We start from the raw sequence: 26,047 nt of genomic DNA on the forward strand, positions 1-26,047 counted from the left end.
GAGACAGGAAGTAGAACAGTGGTAACCAAGGGCTGGGGCAGGGGAGAATGGAAAGTGATTTCTAGTGGGTACAGATTTCTCTTGGAGGTGATGAAAAGGTTCTGAAATTAGATCATGGCAGTGGCTGCACAACTATGAATATAGTTAAAAACCACTGAACTGATGCTTTAAATGGGTGAATGTTAGATGTGTGAATTATATCTCAATGAAGCTATCATTTTTTTTGAATGGGCAATCAGTATGCCTTATTTGCTATGCAAAGAGAGGTTATATATGGTATTTGTTGGGAAGTGTACCCACTCCATACTGTCTGGATCATTGCTTTTTCTTTTTTCTGATCCTATTGCTATTAGACTGAAAGAAATATTTAGACCTTGTCCAACTGTGCATGTTTGTCTTTCCTTTTTTTATTGGAAATGCTTCCTTTGTTTGTGAAAGCAGTGGAGTGGTATTATTGCTCTCCTCCCAGCCGTATTTGAAATATTTAATTACTGAACTGTGTGTCCTGAGTGTGCACAGATGGATGGACCGTGGCTATTCAGAGCTGAAATAATGTGGCCTTTGTGTTGGGTCCCTGGTTTCCAGAGGTCCCTTGTCATGCTGGAACACGTTCATGCCTAAAAGTTCTGCCTAAAACTTCTTGTAGGATACAAAGAGACTTTTATCTCCAAAACCTGGATATCTGACTTCTCTTGGAACAGTGGAAAATCTAGCCTTTCTGGGCACATGTTCTAGCATGGCAACAGTCTGATAGAGCCCACATGCGTCCCTTCTCTCACACTCTTAGCTCAGACATAGTCAGTTTCACTCCTTGATGTTATCTATGCTCAGCCTTCATAGGCATTTGGATTTTATTGGGAAAAGTTTTCCTGAATTGTTCATTCATTCATTCATTCATTCATCAGGCCCATGGTTAGTGCCTGTTTTACACAGTAAACTCTGTTAGGTGCTGGCATAGTCCTGTCCTCAGGGAAGAGAATCTGGTAATGGAGAAAGACGGAGAAACGGATAATCACAATGCAGGAGCAAGGCAATCCTGGCAGTGTGGGCAGAGAATCGATGTGTAATTACAGATTTGGGGCATCCCATCTAGCCTGAGGTGTTTGGGGGGTAGAGAGCTTTAGGGCTCCAGGAGAATGTGTCCCTGGATCCTGTGTGTCCTCTCTTTAGTATCAGGTCTCTAGTTGACCATGCAGGAACATGTTCCACTAGTAATTCCGTTTCTTCAGGGCACACCCACATAATGAAAAACTTAAAAGAACTGGAAAATCCAGCAAGGAAGAGAAAAGAGGAAATGAGGAGTGGGTGAAAAATAACGGGAAGAAGAAACAAAGGGCAAAGGAGAAGAAAAACAGGAAGAAGAGTATTTACACAAATGAGAAACATATTTATCTTGTCTCAGACACTGCTGCTGATATTTTCATAGAATTCCAAGAGTTTTGACTCCAAGGAAAATTATGCTGAAATGAACCTCAACAAAGCTTGGTGACAGATGGTGGCTGCACTTGTGGCGAGCACAGCATAAGTGTAGAGCTGTCCAATCACTATGTTGTACACCTGAAGCCAATGTAACATTGTGCATTATAACACTGTAATGACAAGGAGTGAAACCGACTATGTCTGAGCCAAGAGTGTGAGAGAAGGGACACACGCGGGCTCCATCAGACTATTGCCATGCTAGAACGTGTGCCCAGAAAGGTTAGGTTTTCCATTGTTCCCAGAGAAGTCAGATATCCAGGGTTTAGAGATAAAAGCCTGTTTATATCCTACAAGAACTTTTAGGCAGGACTTTTAGGCATGAACATATTCCAGTATGACAAGGGGTCTCTGGAAACGGGGACCAATCTTTCATTCTAAGATGATCATTCTGGTCCTCTTGATCAATGTCCTTGTCAACGCATAGAATTCCGTCCGATCTGACAGGTGAGTGCAGTGGGGGAAGTCTGCACTAGGGTTGGGATGGGGCATCCGAAGGAAAAGTCCAGGCTCTGACATCCACCCTTTGCATGACTTGAGCAAGTCATAACCTTTCATCCTCAGCCTTCTCTTCTATAACATGGGGCGATGTAATTATAGGGCTCAGAATGGGCTAGTGCCTGTCCACAGGTGAGGGGTTCTTAACACCAAGAGAGGCAAACTATACCTCAGAATCCAAAGTGTCAAGAAATACCTCATTTGTAATATGTTTGATTAAGTTCATCTGCACTTTAGTACGATGGCGTTGGGCTCTTGAATTGACTTCTCACTGGTCAGTTGGCAATTTTTACCATTTCCTTTTCCTATCCTTTAGGAATGAAATTGATTCTTTGGTTGACTGCATTTTCAGAAACAGAGTTTTGTTTTGTTTTTTTTTGTTTGTCTTTTATATCACTCTTATCCAGTCTTCAGATGTGCAATGCCTGTGATTGTTTCTGCGATTAAATGGGACATCTGGAGGAAGGATGTTGAGGGAGTAGAAACATTTATTTTGTTGGTGAGGAGGGTTTCGTGAGAAGTGAGTTTTCCTGATTCCCTAGTTCTTTGGGAGGAGCTGCTGCTAATTGATGTGGCAGGACCTAGGAAAAGGCTTTTGTTGGGAGAAATCCCCAGCCCCTGGTCCATGTCCATCTCCTTAACCATATTCAGATCTAGTTTTCACCCAGCAGACAGATTCTAGGTCTTTAAACAGCTCTACACAGTAAGCAAGAAGCAGGAATCTATCAGCATATTTTGCCAAGTGGCCAAACATATCTCTTCCCCTTGGCAGAGCACTTGGTGAGGCTTCGCCTGAGAGCAGAGAAAGAGGTGGTGGGACTTTGATGACGAAAATAAATTTGTCTGCTTCAAAAAGTGGAATCTTATTTTTAGGTGTGAGCTCTTTATTTTCTACATCCATGAGTCTTCCTTGCTGGATGAAAACAAGTTCAGAGGGTAGTTCAGTTTTTGAAGTCCCAAGTTGGAAAATTCACTTTTGCCAACTTACTAGTCATGGTGTGAATCGTCTGGGTGATGACTAACCTCGTTGTTCATGCCGTCACCATTCCCTTGAGCCTCTGGGGTTTGTATTTTGCAGGTTCTGGGGCAGCAAAGATCAAGCACTGTGCACTGTCGCCTTTGTCCTGGCCCACCAATTGCAGCCCTGTTGTTCTGTAGCACTAGAAGTCTGGGCTTTCTGGGGTGGCAGGGAAGCTGAGAACATTCCCTAAGGGTCAGTGCAGATGCAAGTAATCGGGAGGACCACGTCCTCAACATCTGTGGTTCACCTGCTGCAAGGTCCAGTCTGCATCCTCAACATGGCTCCAGTGGCCCCGCACTTACCAATGTGAGTTTAGCCCTCACAACCTCGGAAGGACTTGTGGTAAAAATAAATGAGTCAGTTCTAATTATTTCAAGTTGGCTGTTAGTTTAAGAGCCAAGACTGAGGAAAGAAAACTGACCTTCTGGAACAAGGAGAAATGTCAGTGTGTTTAGACATTGCCAGAGAAATCTCAATATTTTTCTTTTGGCCCAGCCGAGTAGTAAAATCATATCATCCTGCAGACATGTTTATTTACTGGTCTGTTCCATGAACTCTCACTTTTCCCTGTAACAGTGACAATGCACTTGCTGGCCCCGGGGAAATTCATTAACCAAGGAGATGCCCTGCACTGTGGTGTTGATGGTATTTGCAGTATGTGTTTCTCTTTTTCCTCATTTGACTTTGAATCTGAGACTCGTGGGCCTTTGCTGATGTGCACAGCTAGAGAACAGGAAATAGGAACTAGAAGCAGAACCAGAAAGTAGAGGCGCAGGCAGCATTCTGGTGAGTAATGGCCCAGACTTTCCTCTGAAGCCGAGTGGATGTTGCACTTGTTTCTATCAGCTCTTCCATCTCGAATACTAGCTCAAAAGAAAGCCAGCAAGGACCAATGGACAGAGAGGCGACCGACCGCCAGCACCACAGGTGAATCAGGGCCACAGCTCTCCTGGTGGAGGCAGACCTCTTCATGGCCGGCAGGTCCTGGTACTTCTTAGAGCTAAAGAGAAGCCACTGTCGCATGGTGACCTTCCAAGAAAATCAATTATGTGAGGACTGGCATGACTCAAGAGCTGAGCTCACCTTACTATCTCATCCTGAGCCAGAGAGACCCAGGGAAGAGAGGAAGCAGGCTGTTGATGTAAGCAACTGTAAATCGTAGGCAGATCACCTCTCCAGATGTCTCTTCACACATTTGTTTTCTTCAAGGAGCCCTTGAGTGATGTCTGTTACCTTGCTGGGTGCCTTTCCTGGCCGGAAGGGAGAAGGCTAGCAGAGCCAAGGCTCAGTTTCTATGGGACTGGAAGGAGCTTTCTGTGGGGTGACATGCCTGGGCTTCCCCTGAAGGGATCATACATCTTGACCCCCTCAGTTTCTTAGCTTGATGGGAAAAGCCTTCCCAGCTGCAGCCTTTTCTGTGTCTAGTTACTTGTGGAGACTTGCAGCAGGGTAGGCACCACACGGTTCTCCAGGGCTCTGAAAATAGAGCTGTTCACTCGAGACTTGTGTTTCCCCCCGGGACCTCACATCTGGGCCGTTGCTATCTCTCTCCCCAGCCCTCTGTGTAGACCAGCGCCCGTGTGCTTTCGTGATTGTGGATTCGAACGGAAACACATTTTTGGTCAGAGAGATGAAAAAGGCAGCAGTTAGAGTGTCTCCCTGGGTTTCTGTTTATTCGCCTGTGCCAGGGGCGTGGAGGGACAGAGCAGTTTGTCTTGAGGGGGGATGGCAAGTCTTCCTCAGTGGGCTGGTGTGGTCAGCGCTGCTCTTCCCCTGGAACAGGGCAGGAGATCAAAGACCGGTGTGCATGGACCTCCGACCACATCTGGAGAATTTGTTCATCTGCCACAAAGCCTGAGAACAAAAAGAATCTTAACAGTTTGGGGAAGTAATTGAACAGGAAATTCTTTGCACTCAAGAAGGAGAGTATTTCAAATCTGTGCTTCTGTTGTCTTTTTTTTTTTTTAATGTTTTATTTACTTTTTTGAGAGAGAGAGACAGAGAAATAGATGTGAGCAGAGGAGGGGCAGAGAGAGAGGGAGACACAGAATCCGAAGCAGGCTCCAGACTCTGAGCTGTCAGCACAGAGCTCGATGCAGGGCTTGAACTCACGGGCTGTGAGATCAGAACCTGAGCCAAAGTCGGATGCTTAACCAACTGAGCCACCCACATGCCCCTGTTTTTAATTAGACACATCCAGTTTTAAATACATCCAAGAAGCTCATTTCTAAGGATGTTTGTTAGTAGTGGATACTTGGGCAGAGTCTGGAGTTGTTTAGTCGTACACCAGGAAAATAATTTTCATACAATGAGACCAACTTTGTTAAAATGGTGAGGAGATGCATCGATTGTAGGCAGGGCAAAGTGTAATGAAGAAACAGCAACCAAGGAAAGAAGTAGATGCTGTGTGAATTTGCCCACACTATTTATAGTAATTGGACAAGCATGTAGAATTCCCATAACTTTGGCTAACACTGCAGTCAAGATGTTTTTTTTTATCTTGTTTGGTTTAACTTACTCTTGTTCTAGTATCTTGAGCAAAGACTAATGTGCATTAGAGCTGATCCTCCAATTCAGGAATTGCTCTACCCACGCTTCATGCAGTGAGATGAATGGGTTGACTCTCAAAGTGCCCTTCATGGCTACTTGGCTGGTTGGCTTGTGGCCATGTATCACAGTGGACATGATTGTCAGCGACAGTCTGAGATTCTTCACTTCTCAGCACAATCGCAAGCTAGATGGGGCCCATGGCCTCTTCCATGTTGCTTTCTGGCCCGCTTTCCTGCCTCCTTTTATTATCCCATTTTCATCTGAAAGTGACCACCTGGTGTCACAACACTGCACATGTCCCTCAACAGCTGCACACATCACCTCACTTCCCATCTGGTTAGTGAATTTCCAAGTGTGTCTGCGGGTCTCCTCCTCTCCTGGACCTTCTCCTGAAAGGAGGAGCTGATTCTAACCTGAAGAGACTTGAAAGGAGATTGGATTGGCCATTGGCATCAGCTCCAGATTTCCTTTTTTTTTTTTGGAATAATATTTTCGGTAAGGCTAGTTTTAGTTCAGATATCTGATCTTGTAAAGTGAGATTTTCAAATATTAGTCATATGCCTCGATCCCCCATTTTTCTATACCTTATGGCTTAAGTCCCGTAGTTTCAAGCTACTTGGTGTTTTACAGAAATTTACTCTCTATATAACATGGGGCTTCACTATGCTTTGCTTAACAATTTATTGTTTTCTCTTGAGCACTTCTGAATATTCTCTCCTTTAAAGATTTTTTGTTACTTTGGGAGTAGCAGTGACTTCCAAAAGCTCAGGTAGGGAGAACAAGAGCCATCATAGATTGTATTTAACAAAGCCCTATTTACTGAAATAGCCATATATGGAAGAAGTAACCACTGTTCGCGTCTCTTCTTTTGCTCTTATCAAGGCCATGTTCCCAGGGAACCCCTGCTGCTGCTAATGCCCATGGCTTTTCCTTCCAGGAGGGACTGCTGAATTGCCCATAAAATCGAAGCGTTTTTACTCCCTTTGAAGAGTCTCAGACACCTCTATCTTCCCATGACTCTTCTGTTTACTCTTCTGCCTTCTTCCCTTCTTCCTTCCCTTCCTTCCTTCCTCCCTTCGTTTCTGTTTTAGTTTTATTCAGTGTGGTTTTTAAAAATCAGGATAGATGTTGAATTTTGTTAAAGACCTTTTAGCATTTACAGAAGTAATCATATGATTTTTCTTGGTCCATTAATATAGTGAATTATATTAATGGGTTTCCTTTTTATAATGAATAATCCTAGGCTATGCTATATAATGTTTTCTTAATAGGATGTTGGGTTTCTGTTTGTTAATACTTTATTTAGGATTTTTGTGGCATATTCATTAAAAGATATTGGTCTGAAGTTGTGTGTGTGTGTGTGCGTGTCTTCCTCAGATTTAGATATTAATATCGTATTTGCATTATTTTTAATATGAAATTTATTTTCAAATTGTTTCCACACAACACCCAGTGCTCATCCCAAGAGGTGCCCTCCTCAATACCCTCACCCACCCCACCCCTCCCTCCCACCCCCCATAAACCTTCAGTTTGTTCTCAGTTTTTAGAGTCTCTTATATTTTGGCTCCTCCCTCTCTAACCATTTTTTTTTCCTTCCCCTTCTCCATGGTCTTCTTTTAAGTTTCTCAGGATCCACATAGTGAAAACATGTGGAATCTCTCCTTCTCTGTATGGCTTATTTCACTTAGCATAACACTCCAGTTCCATCCACGTTGCTACAAAAGGCCATATTTCATTCTTTCTCATTGCTACGTAGTATTCCATTGTGTATATAAACCACAATTCTTTATCCATTCGTCAGTTTGATGGAAACTTGCATTATTAAAAGAACTTGGAATTTTCATTTTTTTCTCCTAAGCTCTGGAGAACAAGCTACATAGCATTGGAAATATCTACTATATTAGGATATCTGGGAGAATTCTACCAGGAAACCGTCTGGGCCTAATGTTTTCTTTTTTCTCTTTCTTTACTTCTTCCTTGGTATTGTTCTGTTTAAGTTTTACATCTCTACTGAAGTCAATTCTGTTAACATGCATCTTCCTAGGAAATCCTCCATTATATCCAGTTTTTAAATTTAGTTTTTGAGTTTGAAAAGTATTGCTTGTGATTTTTAAAATAATTTCTTTCATATCAATCATATTCCCTTCATCCTTGTCAATTATTTTATATTCCTGGGCTATCTTGATTAGATTAACAAATGGTTGTTTTGTTAATTTTCCTGAAAATTTTAGGGGAGGTTGATGGGAGGATAGGTTGAAATAGGCAAAGAGGATTCAGAGTACACATCACATAGGCACTAAGTAATGTATAGCATTGTTGAATCACTATATTGTACACCTGAAACTAATATAACACTGTATGTTAATTATACTGGAATTTTACAAAAATAAACATTAGGGGCGCCTGGGTGGCGCAGTCGGTTAAGCGTCCAACTTCAGCCAGGTCACGATCTCGCGGCCCGTGAGTTCGAGCCCCGCGTCGGGCTCTGGGCTGATGGCTCAGAGCCTGAGCCTGTTTCCGATTCTGTGTCTCCCTCTCTCTGCCCCTCGCCCGCTCATGCTCTGTCTCTCTCTGTCCCAAAAATAAATAAACGTTGAAAAAAAATTAAAAAAAAAATAAAACATTAAAAATTTTTTTTTAATATTTATTTGTTTTTGAGAAAGAGAGAGAGAGAGCATGAGCGGGGGAGGGGCAGAGAGGGAAACACAGAATCCAAAGCAGGATCCAGGCTCTGAGTTGTCAACACAGAGCCCAACACAGGGGCTCAAACTCACAAACCACGAGATCATGACCTGAGCCAAAGTCAGATGCTTAACCAACTGAGCCACCCAGGTGCCCCAAAACTAAAACATTTTTTAAAAAAGAAACATTTTAATTTATTTGTTCTACTCTTTTCCTGTTTTATGCTTCTGGACTTTCTGCCTTGCTTATTTAATAGAGAGTTGTTAACAGAATTTTTTTGTTTTATTACCACTTTCTAGTTTTATTACTTTATTATCAGAGAATATCTTCTTTAAATTTTGTGGAGGCTTCTGTGTAGTGTAATTGTTGGTCAATTGTGGATGTTCCACATGTGCATGAGAAGAAAGCATAGTCTCACTGTGTTCTATAGATTCTCTGTAATATTTACTTCCTCCCGTTTGCACCATTTTCTACTGAAAGTGGTGTGGTATGCGACTCTTCATCTCCGGGTTGTAAGTTCAAGCCCCACGTTGGGTACAGAGATTACTTAAAAAAATAAAATCTTGGGGCTCCTGAGTGGCTCAGTTGGTTAAGTGTCCAACTTTGACTCAGGTCATGATCTCACAGTTCGTGGGCTCAAGCCCTGCATCAGGCTCTGTGTTGACGGCTCACAGCCTGGAGCCTGCTTTGGATTCTGTCTCTCCCTCTCTCTCTGCCCCTCCCCTGCTTTTGCTCTGTCTCTTTCTCTCTCAAAAATAAACATTAAAAAAAATAATAATAAGATCTTTAAAACAAGAAAGTGGTATACTAACATCTCTTATTAATGTTCCTGTTTTTCTTTGAAGTCTCCATAGTTTCTGTTGTCAGGGGTCGACAAACCACAGCCTGTAGATCCATTGTTTGTTCTTGTAAATAAAGCTTTATTGGAATACAGCAATGAACATTCATTTGCATACCACTTATGGCAGCTTTTCTGCTACAAAGGCAGAGTTATAAGTATTTGCAACAAGGAGTGTCTGGCCTGTGAGCCTAAAATATTTACTATCTTGGTCTTAAAGTTTGCCAGCCCCTGTACTATATGAAGGTACATGGAAATTCACATTTATTGTTTTCTTGATGTGAATTATGTCCTTTACCATTATAAAGTATCCTTCTTTGTCATATTTAGTATTTTTTTTGGCCAGAATTCCACCTTATTTGATGTCAAGATTATAATTCTTTCTTTCTTCATCTTTTCCAATTGACTGATACATCTCTTCCTTTTTAGGTGTTCTTTATAACTTTTGTTTTAGATGTCTTATACAGCATGAATTCTTTTTGTGATACAATTTTAAAAAGGTTTTGTTCTAATAACTGAGTTAAATTCCTTTATAAGCAGATTGGTTTGTTAAACTTTTAAGGTAGAAACAAGTTTTGTATACATTATTTGAAGTCTTCTGAAGGTACTCTCTTTTGTGTAAGTAATGGTAATGTTAATCCAAAATAGGTAAAAACCTTAGATTTTCAGTTTCATATTGGGAATCATTATCGTCACCTTCCTCTCGAGTGTATGTAATGCCAGTACCACCGATTAGCAATTTTGCTGTGATCTGAAAACAAACTTGAGAGGAAAATGCAACTGAATTATTGTGTAAATTGAGATCGTTGTTAGGGATGTTAAAAGACAGAGTTTACTTCTTGGATAACTAAAAATGAAGCCAAAGAAAATTTCCAAAAAGATTAGCCTACTCTGGCTTAATTCATTTTCTGCTTATACAATTTTAGTACAACCACTTACAGATTCTACTCTTGGCCGAGCCCTGTTTAAGGAACTAATGACACAAAAATGATTTTAAGCAGTATCTCTCACTTCGGAAATCCGTTGTCTCGTTTGGACCATGAGGGATATCATTTTCATATATGCATTTCTTCCCCCAGAACTGGCCATTCACCTTTCAAATAACCCGGGCTCTTTGGGATTAGCCCCCTCTTTCTTTGGATGGTTACTGAGATATATTGTTCTTTCTCTCACGCAGGGTGGCCACGGATCACAATGTGGATAATACAACAGAAATACTCAGGGAGTGGTTGAAAAATGTACAGCAGTTCTATCACTATGTGGAGTGGAGGCCTATGGAGGAACCAGAGTGAGTAGCAAGACATTTTGTGAACTTATTTATCCCTACTCCCTTAAGCAGTTTTCCAGCCAGGCAGGGGTCTAATCTTGGAGGCACATATGACTTCTTGGTTGTCTCTGTACCTAGTAAGTTACAAGGACCTGCCATTTCTTCCTTTGACAGAGCTTCACATTTCTCTCTTCCTCTTTACTCTTGCAGCTACCAGCCAAGTTCAGGTTCTCCTTAGTTCACAAATAAATTGCCCCAGCATACATGGTAAAATAGTTTATTATTTATTTACATATATGTATAAATATTTGTATTTGATGGGATCATAGTGAAAAGTTGGCATAAATTATATATACCTTGCTTTTTTATTTATCATATTTTCATAATCATTCCATAGTGATAATTAAGGGGTTTCTTCATTATTTTTATGACTTCTTAGTATTCATTGTATGGAGGTACATAATGATAATGAATAGTCAGTCCCCTACTGATGGACATTTAGGTTACTTCCTCCCGTAACCATAGCAATTTCTTAGTTGTTTCCACCTTCAAGGTCATTCTATACCATACTACTGTCAAATCAATTTAACTAAAACCCTAATGACATGGTTTAATTTCTCTGTTAAAAGGACTCCAATGGCTCTCCAATACCCACAGAAGGAAGTTCAGTATTTGACATGAATATTCTCAGTTTTGAACTGAGGTATTCTCAGACTTCTATGTTTTAAAGACTCCATGAACTTAACACCAACAGCTGTGCATCCATATTGCCTGCTTCTTCCAAAAAGGAAACTACTTTGTCTAGAATGTTCCTTGTATTTTCAACCTGAGGCTGTTACTCATGCAGGTTTGTTCTTCAGGAAGGCCCGTTCTGTCTTCGAAACCAAATTTTATGCCAAACCCCACCTAGCTGTTCCTAATCGTTCCAGTTACAAAAATCTACCTTTCTCTCAACACGCGTGTTGCTATTTTCTACTTCATCCTTTTTGACACGGCAATACACTTAACTAACTTTGTTAATTAACTACGTAATTTATGCACTTTTTTCTAAGTAAGTTTTGGGTCTTTTGGCAGAGCTTACAGTATACAAATACTTCATATTTTTCCCCAGTGCAATGTTCTTGGCAGGCACTAAATTAATACTTGTTGGATGAACAAATGAGTGAGTGACAACATGAATAAGTGTATTTAAAACTGACTATTGTAAATGTTCCCAAGGCCACTGCAATTCTAGCTTAAGAAATTGTAGAAGTAGAATCAATTGAGTTGCCTGAATTTTTGCCCAGGATAAGTCATTTGTTAAAAGCCAAATTTGTATAATAATAATAATAATAATAATAATAAATGTCATTCCAGAACAAGTTTTTGGGTTTTGTTCCTTTCGAGATAATAGTTTTACTATATACGTATACACATATATATCTCAAATCCCAGCATATGGTCCACATATCAAGCAAAAGTTAATGAAATTTGAACACCATAAAAGATTTTGAATGCTTCTTTGGAATTTGGCCTGATTAGAATGGCTGAAAAGACTATGTACCTACCTTGTACCCTGGTCATTTTCTCTGTACCCAGGTTTTGACTAAATATATTGTATGCCAAGGTCAATGGGAAAATATTAGTGAAGGCATTTGGGGGCAATATATTGAGAAAAACAGGACTTCCACCGATTTTCACTGAAGCAATAATTGCAAAGCCATCTTAGAGCATTCCTGTGCATACATAGGTTTATTAATCTTATTTCTATAATTACGTTCTCATTGTTTTTGTGGTTTTTCATTGTCTAACACAAATGTACTGCCAGCACAGCTACAGGAACTTGAAATGGTGGCCAGATTGGGGCTACTGTGACAGTATCAATCCCCATACCAGTTGGAAGCCTTCAGAAGTGTTCTTGAGGGGGTGCCAACCCACTTGCTGATGTGGCCTGACTGTTTTGTGGATGTTGATAGAGATTCCAATGACATTATATCTGCTCCACATTATCACTCTACCTGGGATAGATCAATGTGTTAGGCTCTATGAAATTCTTTACTGATACTTGATCAAGTAAATGTAACCTTTGTTTTTTTCTGGGAAACTCATATTTTATGCCGCCAGGTTTTTAAATTTATTTGATGGCAGAATATATTTGAAAAGTGCTTAGGAACATGAGCTCTGCGGTTACGCCTGGATTCAAATTCTGACGGTGCCCCTTATTAACTATGTAGCGTTAGACAAATGACTTAGCCAGTCTATACCAATTTCCTCATCTGTGAATTGGAGAGAATGGTGGTACTAACCTTGTAAGGATTCAGTGGGTTCTTCTTAGAACCCACTGAAATATTTCATATAAGGATTCTTTTTTTTTCTTTTTCTTTTTTCTTTTATTTGAGAGAGAGAGAGAGAGAGAGAGAGAGTACATGCAAGGGAGAGGGGCAGAGGGAGAAAGAGAAGGAGAAAATCCCAAGCAGGCTCCGCACTTAGTGCAGAGCTCACCGTGGGGCTCTATCCCACAACCCTGGGATCATGACCTGAGCCGAAATCAAGAGTCAGACGCCCAACTGACTGAGCCACCCAGGTGCCCCTCATATGAGGATTCTTGTGCATAGTAAGCCACCAGTTACTTAATCCCCCCTTCTCTATCTGTAATATGAGGAAGATGATAACAAAAATACCATCTACCCCCTAGAGCTGATGGAAGTTGAAATGAGTTAGGGCATATAAACATTTAGGACAGAGCCTGGAATATATAGGCACTCAATAATTATAACCTATTATTATTGCTGTTATTATTATTATTATTATTTTAGATCTTACCCTGATGAAATTGGACCAAAGCATTGGCCAGGCTCCCGGTTTGCCCATGTGATGAAACTGCGGCAGGCAGCCCTTCGAACTGCGAGGGAGCAATGGTCAGACTACATTCTGGTAAAAACAGATGTTTGATTTCTTGACAAATGTTATGTAGAATGTGTCCAAATCAATTGTTCACAATCTAGCACTGTGGAAGCAATTAAAACCATCTTTTGTTTAGGAACTACCTCCCCCACTTTTTAATAAAGGCACAAGGGATAACCTGGGGAACTTAATTTTGGGGTACCTGGATTTTATCTCAGACCCATCCCTGACATGCTTTTTCAGTGAGGAGGCACAGAAGCTCCTGGATTATTAAAAATATTAAAAATTCTGAATCCTTTTAGTTCATAGGGAATGATCTGGGTAAAGAAATAGAAGTCTTTCTTTTTCTTTTTTTTTAATGTTTATTTATTTTGGAGAGAGAGAGCATATGTGAGGCGGAGCAGGGGTAGAGAGGGAGACAGAGAGTCTGAAGCGGGCTCTGCACTGACAGCAGAGAGCCCTTTGGGGGGCTTGAACTCACAAACCCGAGATCATGACCTGAGCCAAAGTCAGACATGTAACTGACTGGGGCCCCAAGAAATATAAACATTTTTTTATAATGTGTATTCATTTTTGAGAGACAGACACAGCAAGAGCAGGGGAGGGCCAGAGAGAGAGAGGGAGACGCAGAATCCAAAGCAGGCCCCAGGCGCTGAGCTGTCAGGACAGAGCCTGATGCAAGACTCTCCAACCACGAACCATGAGATCATGACCTGAGCCAAAGTCGGACTCTGAAACAATTGAGCCAAAGAAATTTAAAGATTCTTAACTTTGTAGAAAATTTTTCAGATATAAGAAATTAATTCTATAAAAAAGAAAAGAGTCAAATTAACAGCTCTGAAACTCTTGCTCCTGAGTGATTTGGGGGAATGGAATCCCTTCTTTTTTTTTTTTTAATACAAAGGATTATTACCTACAACAAGCAGCACATCCACCAGCATGCCTGTGGCATCACACAAGTGATGTATTGGCTTAGATGGATATTCTGCATACAGTGGTTTTGTGTTGCAGCTGAGGAACCCAGAGCTCAGGGAGCCCACTGCTTCTATAGCAAGCAGTAAGCAAACCTGCTCTTTCTCTGGGAAGATATGTTACCTCATCCCTAAAGGCTACCAGTTGCACAAACAACCCTGAGAATGTCCCAGTTAAAGAAGCAGTCAGGGCGCAGCAGGGTAATGGTGTCTCTTGCTTGACTTCCGGGTTGCTCCCAATTATTCTGGGTTCTCGTGAAGAATTTCTCTCCATGAAAAGGTTCCATCACTTTTCTTAGAACTCTCTTAGAGTGGTCCAGAAAAATACTGGACTTGATGATTAGGAACCTATGTTATATTCTGTCCTTATCCTCCAGGAACCTATCTTAATTGGAAGAGAGGACAGCTTCTTAGGCAGCAAGGCTGCAGGCCCATTTCCCTTCTGAAAATTGACAGGGGCTTTTTCTTCACAAGTTTATGGGAATCAAGTTCTTCATCTGTAGCACCCCAAATCCATTTAGTTCTTTTGGTGAACGTTTTCCAGTACAACACTAGCAATAACACCAAAAAAGCAAAGACAATATTGTTTCATTAGACTTGTCAATATCTGCTCTCTATCACTGAACTCTAATTCCTAAAAGGAATACTTTTCACCTAGGTCCACCCCCAACCCATAACCACAACAAAAACCATCCCAATAATTTATCACATGCAACCTTTCAAGACAAATAATTTCATATAAGTCTTCAAGTTGATGATATTTAATATTGTAAAGCTGTTTAAATGTCGTTAAAGCACACAAATGATGAATCACATTTTCTTGGTAAACAGATCGACTATCATCAGAATGAAAGCTTCTGATTATTTGCATGTGTGTGTGGTGAAATATACATAACATAAAATCTATCATTTTAGTTATTTTTAAGTGTACAGTTCAGTGAGATTATTTATTTTATATAATAAGCTCTATGGCTAAACTATCCCTGTAAATGAATCAGTGTTAACATGGGCTTCTTCTGAGAGTGGGAAACAGCTTCGTGGGTTGATATAATGTACTTTCAGCAAAAATTCTACTTGTAACATTAAAATGGCATTGATGGATCTGTTTGGGGGCCATTTTGGCATGATTAAGACAACTAAATAAGTCTGTTCATTTGTACCTATGCTAGGCACTGAATGAGTGCATGGGGATGAATCTTTAAGAGCTCTTGGGAGCTGTTAGTGGTTAATAACCACTAACCAAGGTGTAGGCTGGGTGCTTGTTGTACCCAGTATGGTAACCCCAATTTATCGCTTAGTGCCTTAGGCAGAGCTAGACATGAGGGAGTTAGTCTAAATGTATGTGCCTGAATGAATACCATCCAGCTTCAGCAGGTTTCAATAAGAAGAGCATAGATAACTGGTTCTGTGTCTCATGAGCAAGTTTCTGTGATCCCTCAGAAGTGTCGGGTTTGTCTTGAACCCGTTACTAAAAAGTACTTTTTCGCCTGACGTCTTCTTCTTCTTTTCCTAGTTCATCGATGTTGACAACTTCCTAACTAATCCACAGACCCTCAATCTAATGATTGCAGAAAACAAAACCATTGTGGCACCCATGCTGGAGTCTCGGGGTCTGTACTCTAATTTCTGGTGCGGAATCACACCTCAGGCAAGTCTTTGGCTAATGAGTTAATAAGACATTGAGTTTTAACAAGGCAGCCATGCTGTCAACCATCGCCCTATTCACCCTTGTCTCATTTCCTCCCTTAAAACATGTGTGTCACTGTTATGGGAACAAGCATGTTCAGGAAAGGAGGTGAATCCAGGTCCAATACATAATTAATACATAATTTGTATTAATGAGTTATGAAGAAAATATTCTAACGAGCTTAGCCTTAGATGCTTTAAATTAACCAATAAAGTGTACTGGTATTTGTACTTTTTGCCTCCCTGATTATGGGATTTTTTTTCTTAATTAGGGATTTTGGCGTTGTTAAAAGTAACGTAAGAACACTGTAGAAAAATTGCAAAATGGAAAAAGGTAAAAAAAAAAAAATTATGTGAATTCCCACCACTCTAACATCATGGATAACAGCTCACATGTTTTTAATAACGGTATCACCAAGTTACTTAACCTTTCTCTTAGTTTCAGAAATATTTAAGTTGTTCACAACTTTCAGCTATTATAATGACCATGATGATTACTGTACATTTTTCTGTGTTTAATATTATTGCCTTAGGACAGCTTCCTAAAAGTAGAATTACTGAGTCAAAGAGTAATAATAAATATGTTGATGACCTTTGATACATGTTGCCAAATATATTTCCAAAGACATCTTAATAATCAGAACTGCTGTGTGGCTTGTTTTTACAAAATTCAAGGGAAAAACAAAATTTTAAAGTTTCATCATCTCTCTTTTCCTTTGTAAAATCTTCGAAGTTTAGAATGTCTGGCTGGTTACATTTTTTTATTCTTTAGTTAATAAATTAGATAAAGAGATAAATTAAACTAATGGAGATAGTATGTATCAATATGGAATAAAGATGTGCTAAGGGGGAAAAAATGTATGTTAAATGTGTTCTCATGTTAAAAGGGCTAAAGTCTGAGTCCTTCTTTTATATTTGGTTTGGTTTTGGATACAGAATGAGTCCAATGTTGTGCCAAGAAATGTTTAATAACTGCCTCTCTGCTGGGGAAAAGCCCTGACTGGCAGCATGTGGCAGTTTGCACCAGGTTGGGACTCCCACCATGCAAACAACCTAAATGTTGCTGAAGCAAGGGAAAGGTGAAGTCATTGCAGTATAGCCACTTGATGATACAATTATTTAACATATGCAAAGCCACTGTCTGTGGTGTTTTAGAATGGTGGGAAATCGTATGATTTTTTTTTTTTTACAGATTTGAAGCTACCAAAATGTCAAGTGGCTTGCAAAATTTCTGAAAATGTAACACACAGTGGCTCTAGCACACTGCTGGGTGAAGCATCCCTCTTTGGTTATAAATGTTTCCTGCAGTTGCTACAGATTTTGCATGTGTGTTACCCACATCTCTTTTAAGGAGACATTAAGTTCATATGTATAAAAGACATTCAGTTCCTTGGGGAGAAAATGTTTTATTAAGTTCATCTAAATTCATACACTCTCAGTTAATAATGTGCGGTGTTTCCCATGGTAGAGTCACTCAAGGGCTGTTTTTAATGAGTTCTGCATTGACACCAGGAACAAGGGTGGATTGCTTTAGTAACTGCAGCCTCTAGGCTTTTATTATCTCCTTATTTGCTTTAATCATTAAAAGCAAACAGGAGAAATGTGCTCACTTATTTTGCACAGTAAAATAGAGAGCAACTTAGGGGCAATTCTAATTTTTCTCCTTTATTTTTTATTTATTTATTTATTATTTTTTTTTTTGGCTTTCTACCATCCTCAGTCAGTCTTTTGCTAGGGTGGGAACAGAAACAGCCAATGACTTCATAAGCTTAAGGCAGGTCTTGGTTTCCAGAGGCTTTAAACACAAAATGACCCTGGTGTTGTCTGGCCAAGAACAGGAATTATTACCAACAACATTCATTTTTTGTCAAAAAAGACCTCTATCACCTCTGCCTGTCTGCAGGATGCATATTAATTCGTTCTCTCTCTCTCTTATTTTCTCTGCTTCCTTCCCCTCACTCTCAGGATATTCAGTGACTCATCGTCATAAGTTTTCCAAAATTCTCATTCTGAAAATATTGTTCCTAAGTAGTCTAGAACTTTGTATTTCACATGTGTCCTTAGCAGTCCTTCAAAGAACCAGTGTTTCCTTTATCCCTTGAAAGAATGCTCATAAATTGAAAGATGTAAGTAAACCTTAAGTTAAAGGCTAATAAAAAATCGTAGTAATATGGGGTGCCTGGGTGGCTCAGTTGGTTGAGCGTCTGACTCTTGATTTCGGCTCAGGTCATGATCTCACTATTCGTGAGCTCAAGCCCTGTGTTGGGCTCTGCACCAACAGTGTGGAGCCTGCTTGGGATTCTCTCTCTCTCCCTCTCCCTCTGCCCCTTCCCCCCCAAAATAATTTTTTTTAATTGTAGTAATAATAATACTTCATATAATGAATTACAGTTGTCAAAGTGTTTTCATAGACCTTATCGCATGCAATCCATTCTACAACCCTGTAAGAGAGACAAATAAACTATTATCCCAGTTTTCAAGGGAAGAAACTCAGCTCAAAGAGGTTAATCTTGGGCTGAGATCAAACAGCTAGAGGAAGATTAAGATGACTCTAAAACACATCATTTAAGTTCTTAACTTGTGATCCTTCTATGTTATCACGTGGTCAGTGCTCAGGCTGGCTCAGCTAGAACACTTCTCTAGGCACTGAAGGGAATGTCAGAGAAGTAGAAGTGGCTTCAGTGCCTCATGTGTGGGTCCTGACATCACAACAGAATGGGTGACCATAAAATATGGCGACCATGTGGGAACTTCTGTAACCACCGAGTGGGGTGCCCTTTAGAGTGCTGGCTTTGTGAAGCCTGACACTCATTCCGTGAGCATGCTGTCGCCTAAAACATTTTTCGAGATGCCCTTCAAAGCTTCCAGATACCTTTTTTTTTTTAAGTTTATTTATTCTCAGAGAGAGACAAAGAGAGGGGGAGAAAGAGAGACAAAGAGGGAGGGGAAGGGAGAGAGGGAGAGAGAGAATCCCTATGTGACAGCACAGAGTGGGACATGGGGCTCAAACTCATGAACCATGAGATCATGACCTGAGCCGAAATCAAGAGTCAGATGCTTAACCGACTGAGCCACCCAGGCGCCCCAAAGCTTCCACATACTTTTAACGCCTTCACGCATACATCATATGTCTTCATCTTTTCTGGGACAGATTTCAGCTTTGGCAATAGTCAAATTACAGTTGGTGCCACTGGAGTGTAAGCCCCAGTGGGCCTCACACGTCGTGAGGGCTAAGGCTGGGGATGCCCATTTGCTGGTACGTCTCTAGCATCTAGCACAGCGCCTGAGTCATAGTGGGTATTCAGCAGAGGAAAGAACACTTTTGAATGAACAGTTAAGTTTGGGGAAAACAAGTCGGGTCATTCCAAGCCAGTGTGTTCAAAACCACAGAGTAAGGGGGTTGGTTGTCCTGTGTGCTCATCCAGAAGGAACTTTCAAAAGGAGAACCCCCCAAAAAAGTGTGGAGCTGTGGCAGCTTCCCCGGAATATTGAATGAGGAAGTGCAGTGGCAGTGGAAGCCCCTAGCTGTGTGTTTAAGTAACTTGCATATTTAATTAAAACCATTAGCCAATATAATACAGTGATTTTAATATTAGCCAATATTTGTTGATGCTCTCTTGGTGCTAGGCAGTATTCTAAGCAGTTTTCAGATTTTACCATACTTAATTTTTAGAGGCAACCCCATGGAGCAGATAATGCCATCATTCCTGTTGTACAGATGAGGAGACAGGCACAGCGAAGTTGAGTAACCTGACGTACAGACGATAAGTAGCTGAGGTGGAATTTGAACTCAGGCAGCTAGACACTGGACGCTGTGCTTTTAACCGCTCTGCTCTACCAGTTCTTTTTTTTTTTTTTTTAATTTTTATTTATTTTGGGAAGAGAGAGAGAGAGTGTGTGTGTATGAGCAGGGGAGGGATAGAGAGAGAGGGAGACAGAGGATCCGAAGCAGATTCCCCACTGATAGCAGAGAGCCCGAGGTGGGACTCGAACTCACAAACCGTGAGATCATGACCTGAGCTGAAGTCGGACGCTAAACCAATTGAGCCACCCAGGCGCCCCTGCTCGACCACCTCTTAATTCTATCAGATGGCAACAGAAAATGTACTTTTATAAGATCATTAAATCCAGAGATAATGCTGAAACCCAAATTATTTCTGAAAACAAAACCCTTAAGTACTATTTCATATGTAAATAGCATTTCTTGAACTCAGTTGGAAATCCTTAGGCCAAGATAAGAAGAGGGGCAGTGACTTTGCTCGGGGACTTCTCCTTAACTGGTGGGGACTTAGGAGGAGTCCGCCTGGCAGAAGACGGGGAAAGATGAAGCCCTCAGATTGGAGAACATAGCCCACCTATTTCTCTTTTCCAGGGCTTCTATAAACGGACCCCAGACTACCTTCAGATTAGAGAATGGAAGAGGTTGGGCTGCTTCCCCGTCCCCATGGTTCACTCCACGTTCCTAATTGACCTCAGGAAGGAAGCCTCTGGCAAGCTGATGTTCTATCCCCCGCACCAGGACTACACCTGGACCTTTGATGACATCATCGTCTTTGCCTTCTCCAGCAGGCAAGCAGGTACTGTTTATGTTCAGTTGTTCCGTCACCATGGAAACACTGCAGCTAACCAGCTCCTTTGTTTTGTGCATCTTATTATACAACAGTCCTATATAAAGCTTTTTTTCCCCAGGCAGTATTAGAGACAGTTGTTTGCAGTAACCATACCAGCACCCTCTTTATCGTTGTCCAGGTGAGCACCTGGGCCGAGCCAAGAGCCAAGAGCCAGGGCCGGCCCCTCCCCAGAAATGCACTCTCTTCTTTTTGAGTGCTGGGAAGACAGTGGCCGCGGGGAGAGCCATGAGCAGGTGATTGGTTCTCGATGGTGCTACTGTATCATTTTGTTCACTATAAGGAATTTTTTTATTAATTAGGAAACTGTGACAGTGGCCCAAAACAACACTGGCAAAGACCCCAGACTTTAAAATCAGAAGTTTATTTCTTCTTTAAAAAGTCTGAGCTGGTACAGTGGCTCTGTTCCCCAAAGTTTTCAGAGACCCAGGCTTCTCTGTTGCTTCCCCATCCTCCATGAGGTGTCGTCCTTAATTGTATGATCCAAGATGTCTCATTAGTATGGATGCATTGTAGCCATTAAGTAAAAGCCAGAGAGGGAAGGCATTTCTTCATTTAAGGAGTTGAACATATTGCTTCCATGCATATCCCGTTAGCCAGAACTCAGTCACAGGTCAACACGTAGCTGTAAGTGAGGCTCAGAATGTGCTCTTTACTCTATGCAGTCTAGAACCTCAGTTCTCTTACTCCAAAAGAGGAGAGGACAGACTTACGGAGGCACCTAGCAGCCTCTGCCACAGTACTCATGGAAGGAAAGGCAGAGCCAGACTTAAGGCTTTCAAGAACCACTGGGAAGCATTTCCATTGGTGGGACTTAGGAGGAGTCAGCCTGTACAGGCTTTTTGAGGAAGACAAGTCAGTTGGAGGCTAAGTTTTTTCTCTTGTGCCACCCTGCACATGCAGTCAGGGAGGACTTAATTCACGAAAGCAATTCAACAGGAAGTTCCACGACATTCCTGAAGCAAAGCTGTATTTCAGACCTTCCTGAGAGAAGTCAGGTCCCATCATCAATGAGCCAGAAATGTGCTACTTAAGTGCCAGCAGAAGCGAGTTGAGAAAGTAGGTGAATGGTGAATAAACCCATGTGGCCGTATAAGTTAGGGTGGGTGGGATCAGGACCCCAGGCAGCTGAGACAGCTTGCTGGCAGTTGAGAATGTTAATACAAATTCAAGCCACAGCTCACAGGTCAGGCTATCTTTAAAGCCATAGGAGTCCCACTCAGCAGTTGTAGATTTGGTAGGAATGAGAATATTTGGCGGACATGTGGAAAGCTATTTTCCCTTGGCTACTAGAGCCGTTTAGACCCTTTGGCCAGGTGTAGGCATTCTTTAGCCCCGTGTCAAGGCAAAAGCAGGGTTCTTATCCTCATCTGGATTGAGAGTTTTCATGAAGGTTCTTGTGTCAGTGTTAATGGAAACTGCCTCTTTTAACATGGCCTGTGATTTGCTCTGACTTCTCCAGGATGGGAAGCAGAGTCAGGGCCTTCTCATTCCTTTCAGTGTGCCAGTCCCTTGGCTTCAGAGTTTGCAGTAAGGGTGTTCCAAGAAAGTGAACTATTCAGAAGTACAATAATGGTCCTTGCCTAACAGAGTTCTCATTTACAGTCATTGCATAAGGTGTTTTGTGACCCATGCACTAAATTATTATGATGTAGTTTTTCAACCAACAACTGTATTTGGGCCTGGAAGAGGGACACAGGCTGGATAGGAATTTTTCATCTCTGTCCTGTGCGTGGCCTGTTCACTCAGACTTCATTTCTCAGTGGTCACACTCCCCTTAGGCCTTCCCAGGACATTGAAGGTGGAGAGGCTCAAAGCTGTTTGGCGATTCAGTTGGGGAGAGAGGAGGTAGAAAAGAAAGGAGAGGGAATTGATACTCTAGGCTTTGCCTTTGTACCTAGGATCGTGTTAGGCTCTGTGCTACTTGGGGAGATAAGATCGTTACATGTGGAAGCATGAGTAATAGCTGTCAAACAGGGAAACCTGAGGGTCACATGGGTGGTATAAACCGTGAACAGGTCCGGGAGTCAAGCAGGAAAGAATCACTGTCATTTGGGGGAAGGAAAGAGCTTTCCTCATGGCTCCCATGGTGGCACTTGAACTTCTCTTAAAGTATTTCCAAGAGAGATAAGCATGAGCCTGGGAGTCCTGCACAGCCCATGGATGCTTTTCCTTTCTGACATCCAAAGCAAATCGCTTCCCTTCTCCCTCGCAAGAGTCTTGATGAAAGATAATTTGTGTTCTCTTTTTCTCACTCTGTGAAGCTCCCTAGCTGTGTTTCATCCTCTGAAGTATCATTTTTTAAATGTCCAAAAGGAAATAAAGGCTCTACATGTTCCTGGCCGGCCCATCTAACCACAGACCTCGCTCCTTAACCTTTCACCTCTGACTCCAGTCATTGCCATGTGTGGTTGATGAGTGGGAGGCGCAACCCAAGTGTGGTGGTGCCCTGAGGTGTAGCTGCTGAGCTGGCCCCAGAAGAGAGCATAGGGGTCGCAGAAGAGTCTCTGTGGCTATAGTGAAGCCAGGGTCAGGAGTTCACGTCCCGTTGTGGCCAGAGATGTGGGCTTTGTGTCATGGCCACAGGAACCATCTCTGGCGCCAGCCAGTCATCTTCTGAACGTCTGCTGTTGAGTCAAAAAAGGCAAGAGATGTGGGTGACGGGCGTGCATCCCTGCCTCCTGCACATCACTGGTAGTAATCAGAGGTGCCGGCCACGTGCAAAGATGGCAACCAGCGTCATTACCGGCTCTCAGCCTGGGCTTCAGAACCCTGGGCAGATAGAGAGATACTTGGCATTGGCTCTTTAGGGACAAAGGTTTTGTGCTAATGACTTACTGTATGGTCTTGGACAAGTCCTTGCCTCTCTGGATCTGATCTTTCATCACCGAGGATAAAAATAAACGTATCAATCCAAGTATAAAGGTACTAATGAGTACAAGAAAATGTTTGCTATTTTCATATGACAAGCACAGAGCTTCGAGGTGAAGTTTCATTTACCATTCTTTTTCACAGGGAAAGAAAATTGTTTTCTCCAGAAGTAGCCTTCACTGAGAGTACCAGATTCCTTCATAGACTTTAACTAATTATCAACACGTTTCCTTTTAAAATTGTTACGTTTTTATCAAATTATCCATGGACATAGTTGAAAGAGTTCAAATAGTCCCCCAGGTTTATTATAAAATTAGAAGTCTCTTGTACATCACCCCCTGTACCATCATTTCCCTCTTCTAGAAGAGAGATACTTTTTTTTTTTAAGTTTATTTATTTATTTTGAGGGAGAGAGAGAGCAGCAGAGAGAGAGGGAGAGAGAGAATCCCTAGCAGATTCCACACTCAGTGTGGAGCCCGACACGGGGCTTGATCCCACGACGCATGAAATCATGACCTGAGCTGAGATCAAGAGTCAGACACTTAACCGACTGAGCCACCCAGGCACCCCAGAGACCGACACTTTTAACGCCTCCAGATGATGACAGAAGTATGATATAATGTCTGTTTCTAAATAATATGATTGTGTTGCTACCTCTTGATTCTCTGGTCTTACTTTGGATGTGATCTATTGACTGTCCACCACAGAAGAGGGGGAGGTAGCTCTCTCTCCTGCCTGTGCTCCCTCAATGCAAACACAGTCCTCCCAACACTGTCCTCCCGATAGAGTTCCATGGCAATTTAAGACAGATCAATGGCCAGCGTTTTTGTTGTTATAATATGTGAACCTAATTCGAAGCTGAGCCACTTATGGACTATGGCTAGTTTTCCTTCTATATTTAACTGAATGACTGCCTTTTCCCCTTAGTTTATGACTAATACAATCTAAAACTAAGCCCTAATTGTCTAAAGCATCTCTTAGAATGGTCAGATTTATCAGATGTTCTCTTTTTGCATGTTTGTGAAGATTTCTCTTCTGGAACCTTCTGCTGTTGTCTGAGTGGTGCCACAGCTCTCAACCCGGGATGCCCTTCCCTTGTCCCGTACGTTGACCCTCCTGTCATTTATGTCTCAGGGCCTCCTTGTTTTCTGTAATCCGCCCCCTCTCCTTTTCCTTCCTTCTCCTCCTCCTCCTTCTTCCACATCATCCAGTCACTTTGTGAGAAAGTGTGATGGTAAGTAAATATCTATGACCTTGCTGTGTGAAAATGCCTTTCTTGTCCCTTCACATTTGATGGACTGCTTGGCTAGGTCTCATCTCCCCTTTTTACTGAAGCTTTGGAAAGTTGCATGGTAAGACGATTTACCTAATTAGGATAGAGAGACAACGTAAACATGAAATCATTTTCCTCCCACTTCCTGAACTCATCGTGACTTTGCAAGGGGGTACATTTTCGTTTGAAGCGACCCTGAAGTATTTGTGTAGGCAAACAGCAGAATTAGTGAGTTTACTTGGTGAAGCAAGAGAAGTGACCACGTTTGCTGGACCAGCCCTGATTTGTGCCAGATTCAGTGAGGAAGAGGCTAAAGGCTCTTTTCTTCCCCTGTTCTTCTCTGCTAATGCCGTGAGACAGCATGACCTGGTCTGGCAGGTGATACAGCTGACTGGAGGAAATTTCATCTGCACAACATAGAGAAGTCACTATGCAGATAATTCTGTCTCTGGAAAGCATAGATGATTATGGCCATTAACAAATCAGAAGCTTGGACACACGGATCAGAGCTTGGCAGACTCGTTCTTTCAACAAAGCAATCTTTTCATTAGTCAGGACCGTCAGTTGTCGGATCTTTGTGAGACCATCTTGATTCCTATATTCCTAATTTTCTGGTTAAACACAGATGCTGTGCAATTCTTGGAGTTAGTCACGTGGGGCCTTGGAACCAGTGCTGAATACAGGAGGACTGAGGCATGTTTCTGGCATTGTCATATGACAGATTCTTAGCAGGACTTGAAATGCAGTCTTTTTGTCCCTTTACGAATCCGTCATACAAGTTTCATGTCTGTTGGTTGACTCCAAATCCATGCCTGCTAAGAGAAATAAAACCTCGGAGAACTGTGGAGAATTCTAAATTTCCTTCTTTTTTTTTTTTTTTTTTTTTGTTTTTTGTTTTTTGTTCTCCATATGCCTGGATTTAGCTTTAATAATCTGTCAGCCTCACAGGATTTTCCTGTTTGCTTTCATATCAAATGTGGATTTCATTCCTCATCTTCTTGTTATTTCCTGTAGGCGGATTACAGTGTTCCATTCTGTTCTCTGGAATGGGAATTCCTTGCCTCCTTTTGATCCCTTCGTGCTTTTAGTGCTCATTTCAGACCACGGGTATGCTTTTTCTTCAGAGAGAAAAAAATCAATTTCCTCTGAGCTGAAGAGTGGCCCCCGGTTTTTATTAGCCCCCAATGCTGCATTAAATTTTCTTACTAAAGAGCATTTTTGAGGTCTACAGGCAGTGTCTGAAACAACTACTTATTCATTTCCAGTGCCAAACTCAGCTTTACCCACAGTCCGAGCTTTTTTCCCTTAGTTGTCTCTAGAGAACCAAGAACCGTGTTTTCTGATTGGTTGCTTTTGTTTCTCTCTTGGATCCTCAGGCATCCAGATGTACCTCTGCAACAGGA

The 26,047-nt window shown here is 41.6% G+C and overlaps 1 protein-coding gene across 1 annotated transcript in view; it reads left to right on the forward strand.

Moving 5' to 3' along the window:
- Positions 1 to 26,047, forward strand: part of COLGALT2 (collagen beta(1-O)galactosyltransferase 2) — a 111,762-nt gene that overhangs the window by 55,114 nt on the left and 30,601 nt on the right. The window contains 5 exon segments of the mRNA XM_030302896.1: positions 10,243 to 10,353; positions 13,128 to 13,245; positions 15,700 to 15,834; positions 20,245 to 20,449; positions 26,021 to 26,046. Of these exon segments, the coding sequence (XP_030158756.1) occupies positions 10,243 to 10,353; positions 13,128 to 13,245; positions 15,700 to 15,834; positions 20,245 to 20,449; positions 26,021 to 26,046 (595 nt within the window).

This window comes from Lynx canadensis, chromosome F1, assembly GCF_007474595.2.
Source record: "Lynx canadensis isolate LIC74 chromosome F1, mLynCan4.pri.v2, whole genome shotgun sequence".
NCBI classification, from domain to species: domain Eukaryota; kingdom Metazoa; phylum Chordata; class Mammalia; order Carnivora; family Felidae; genus Lynx; species Lynx canadensis.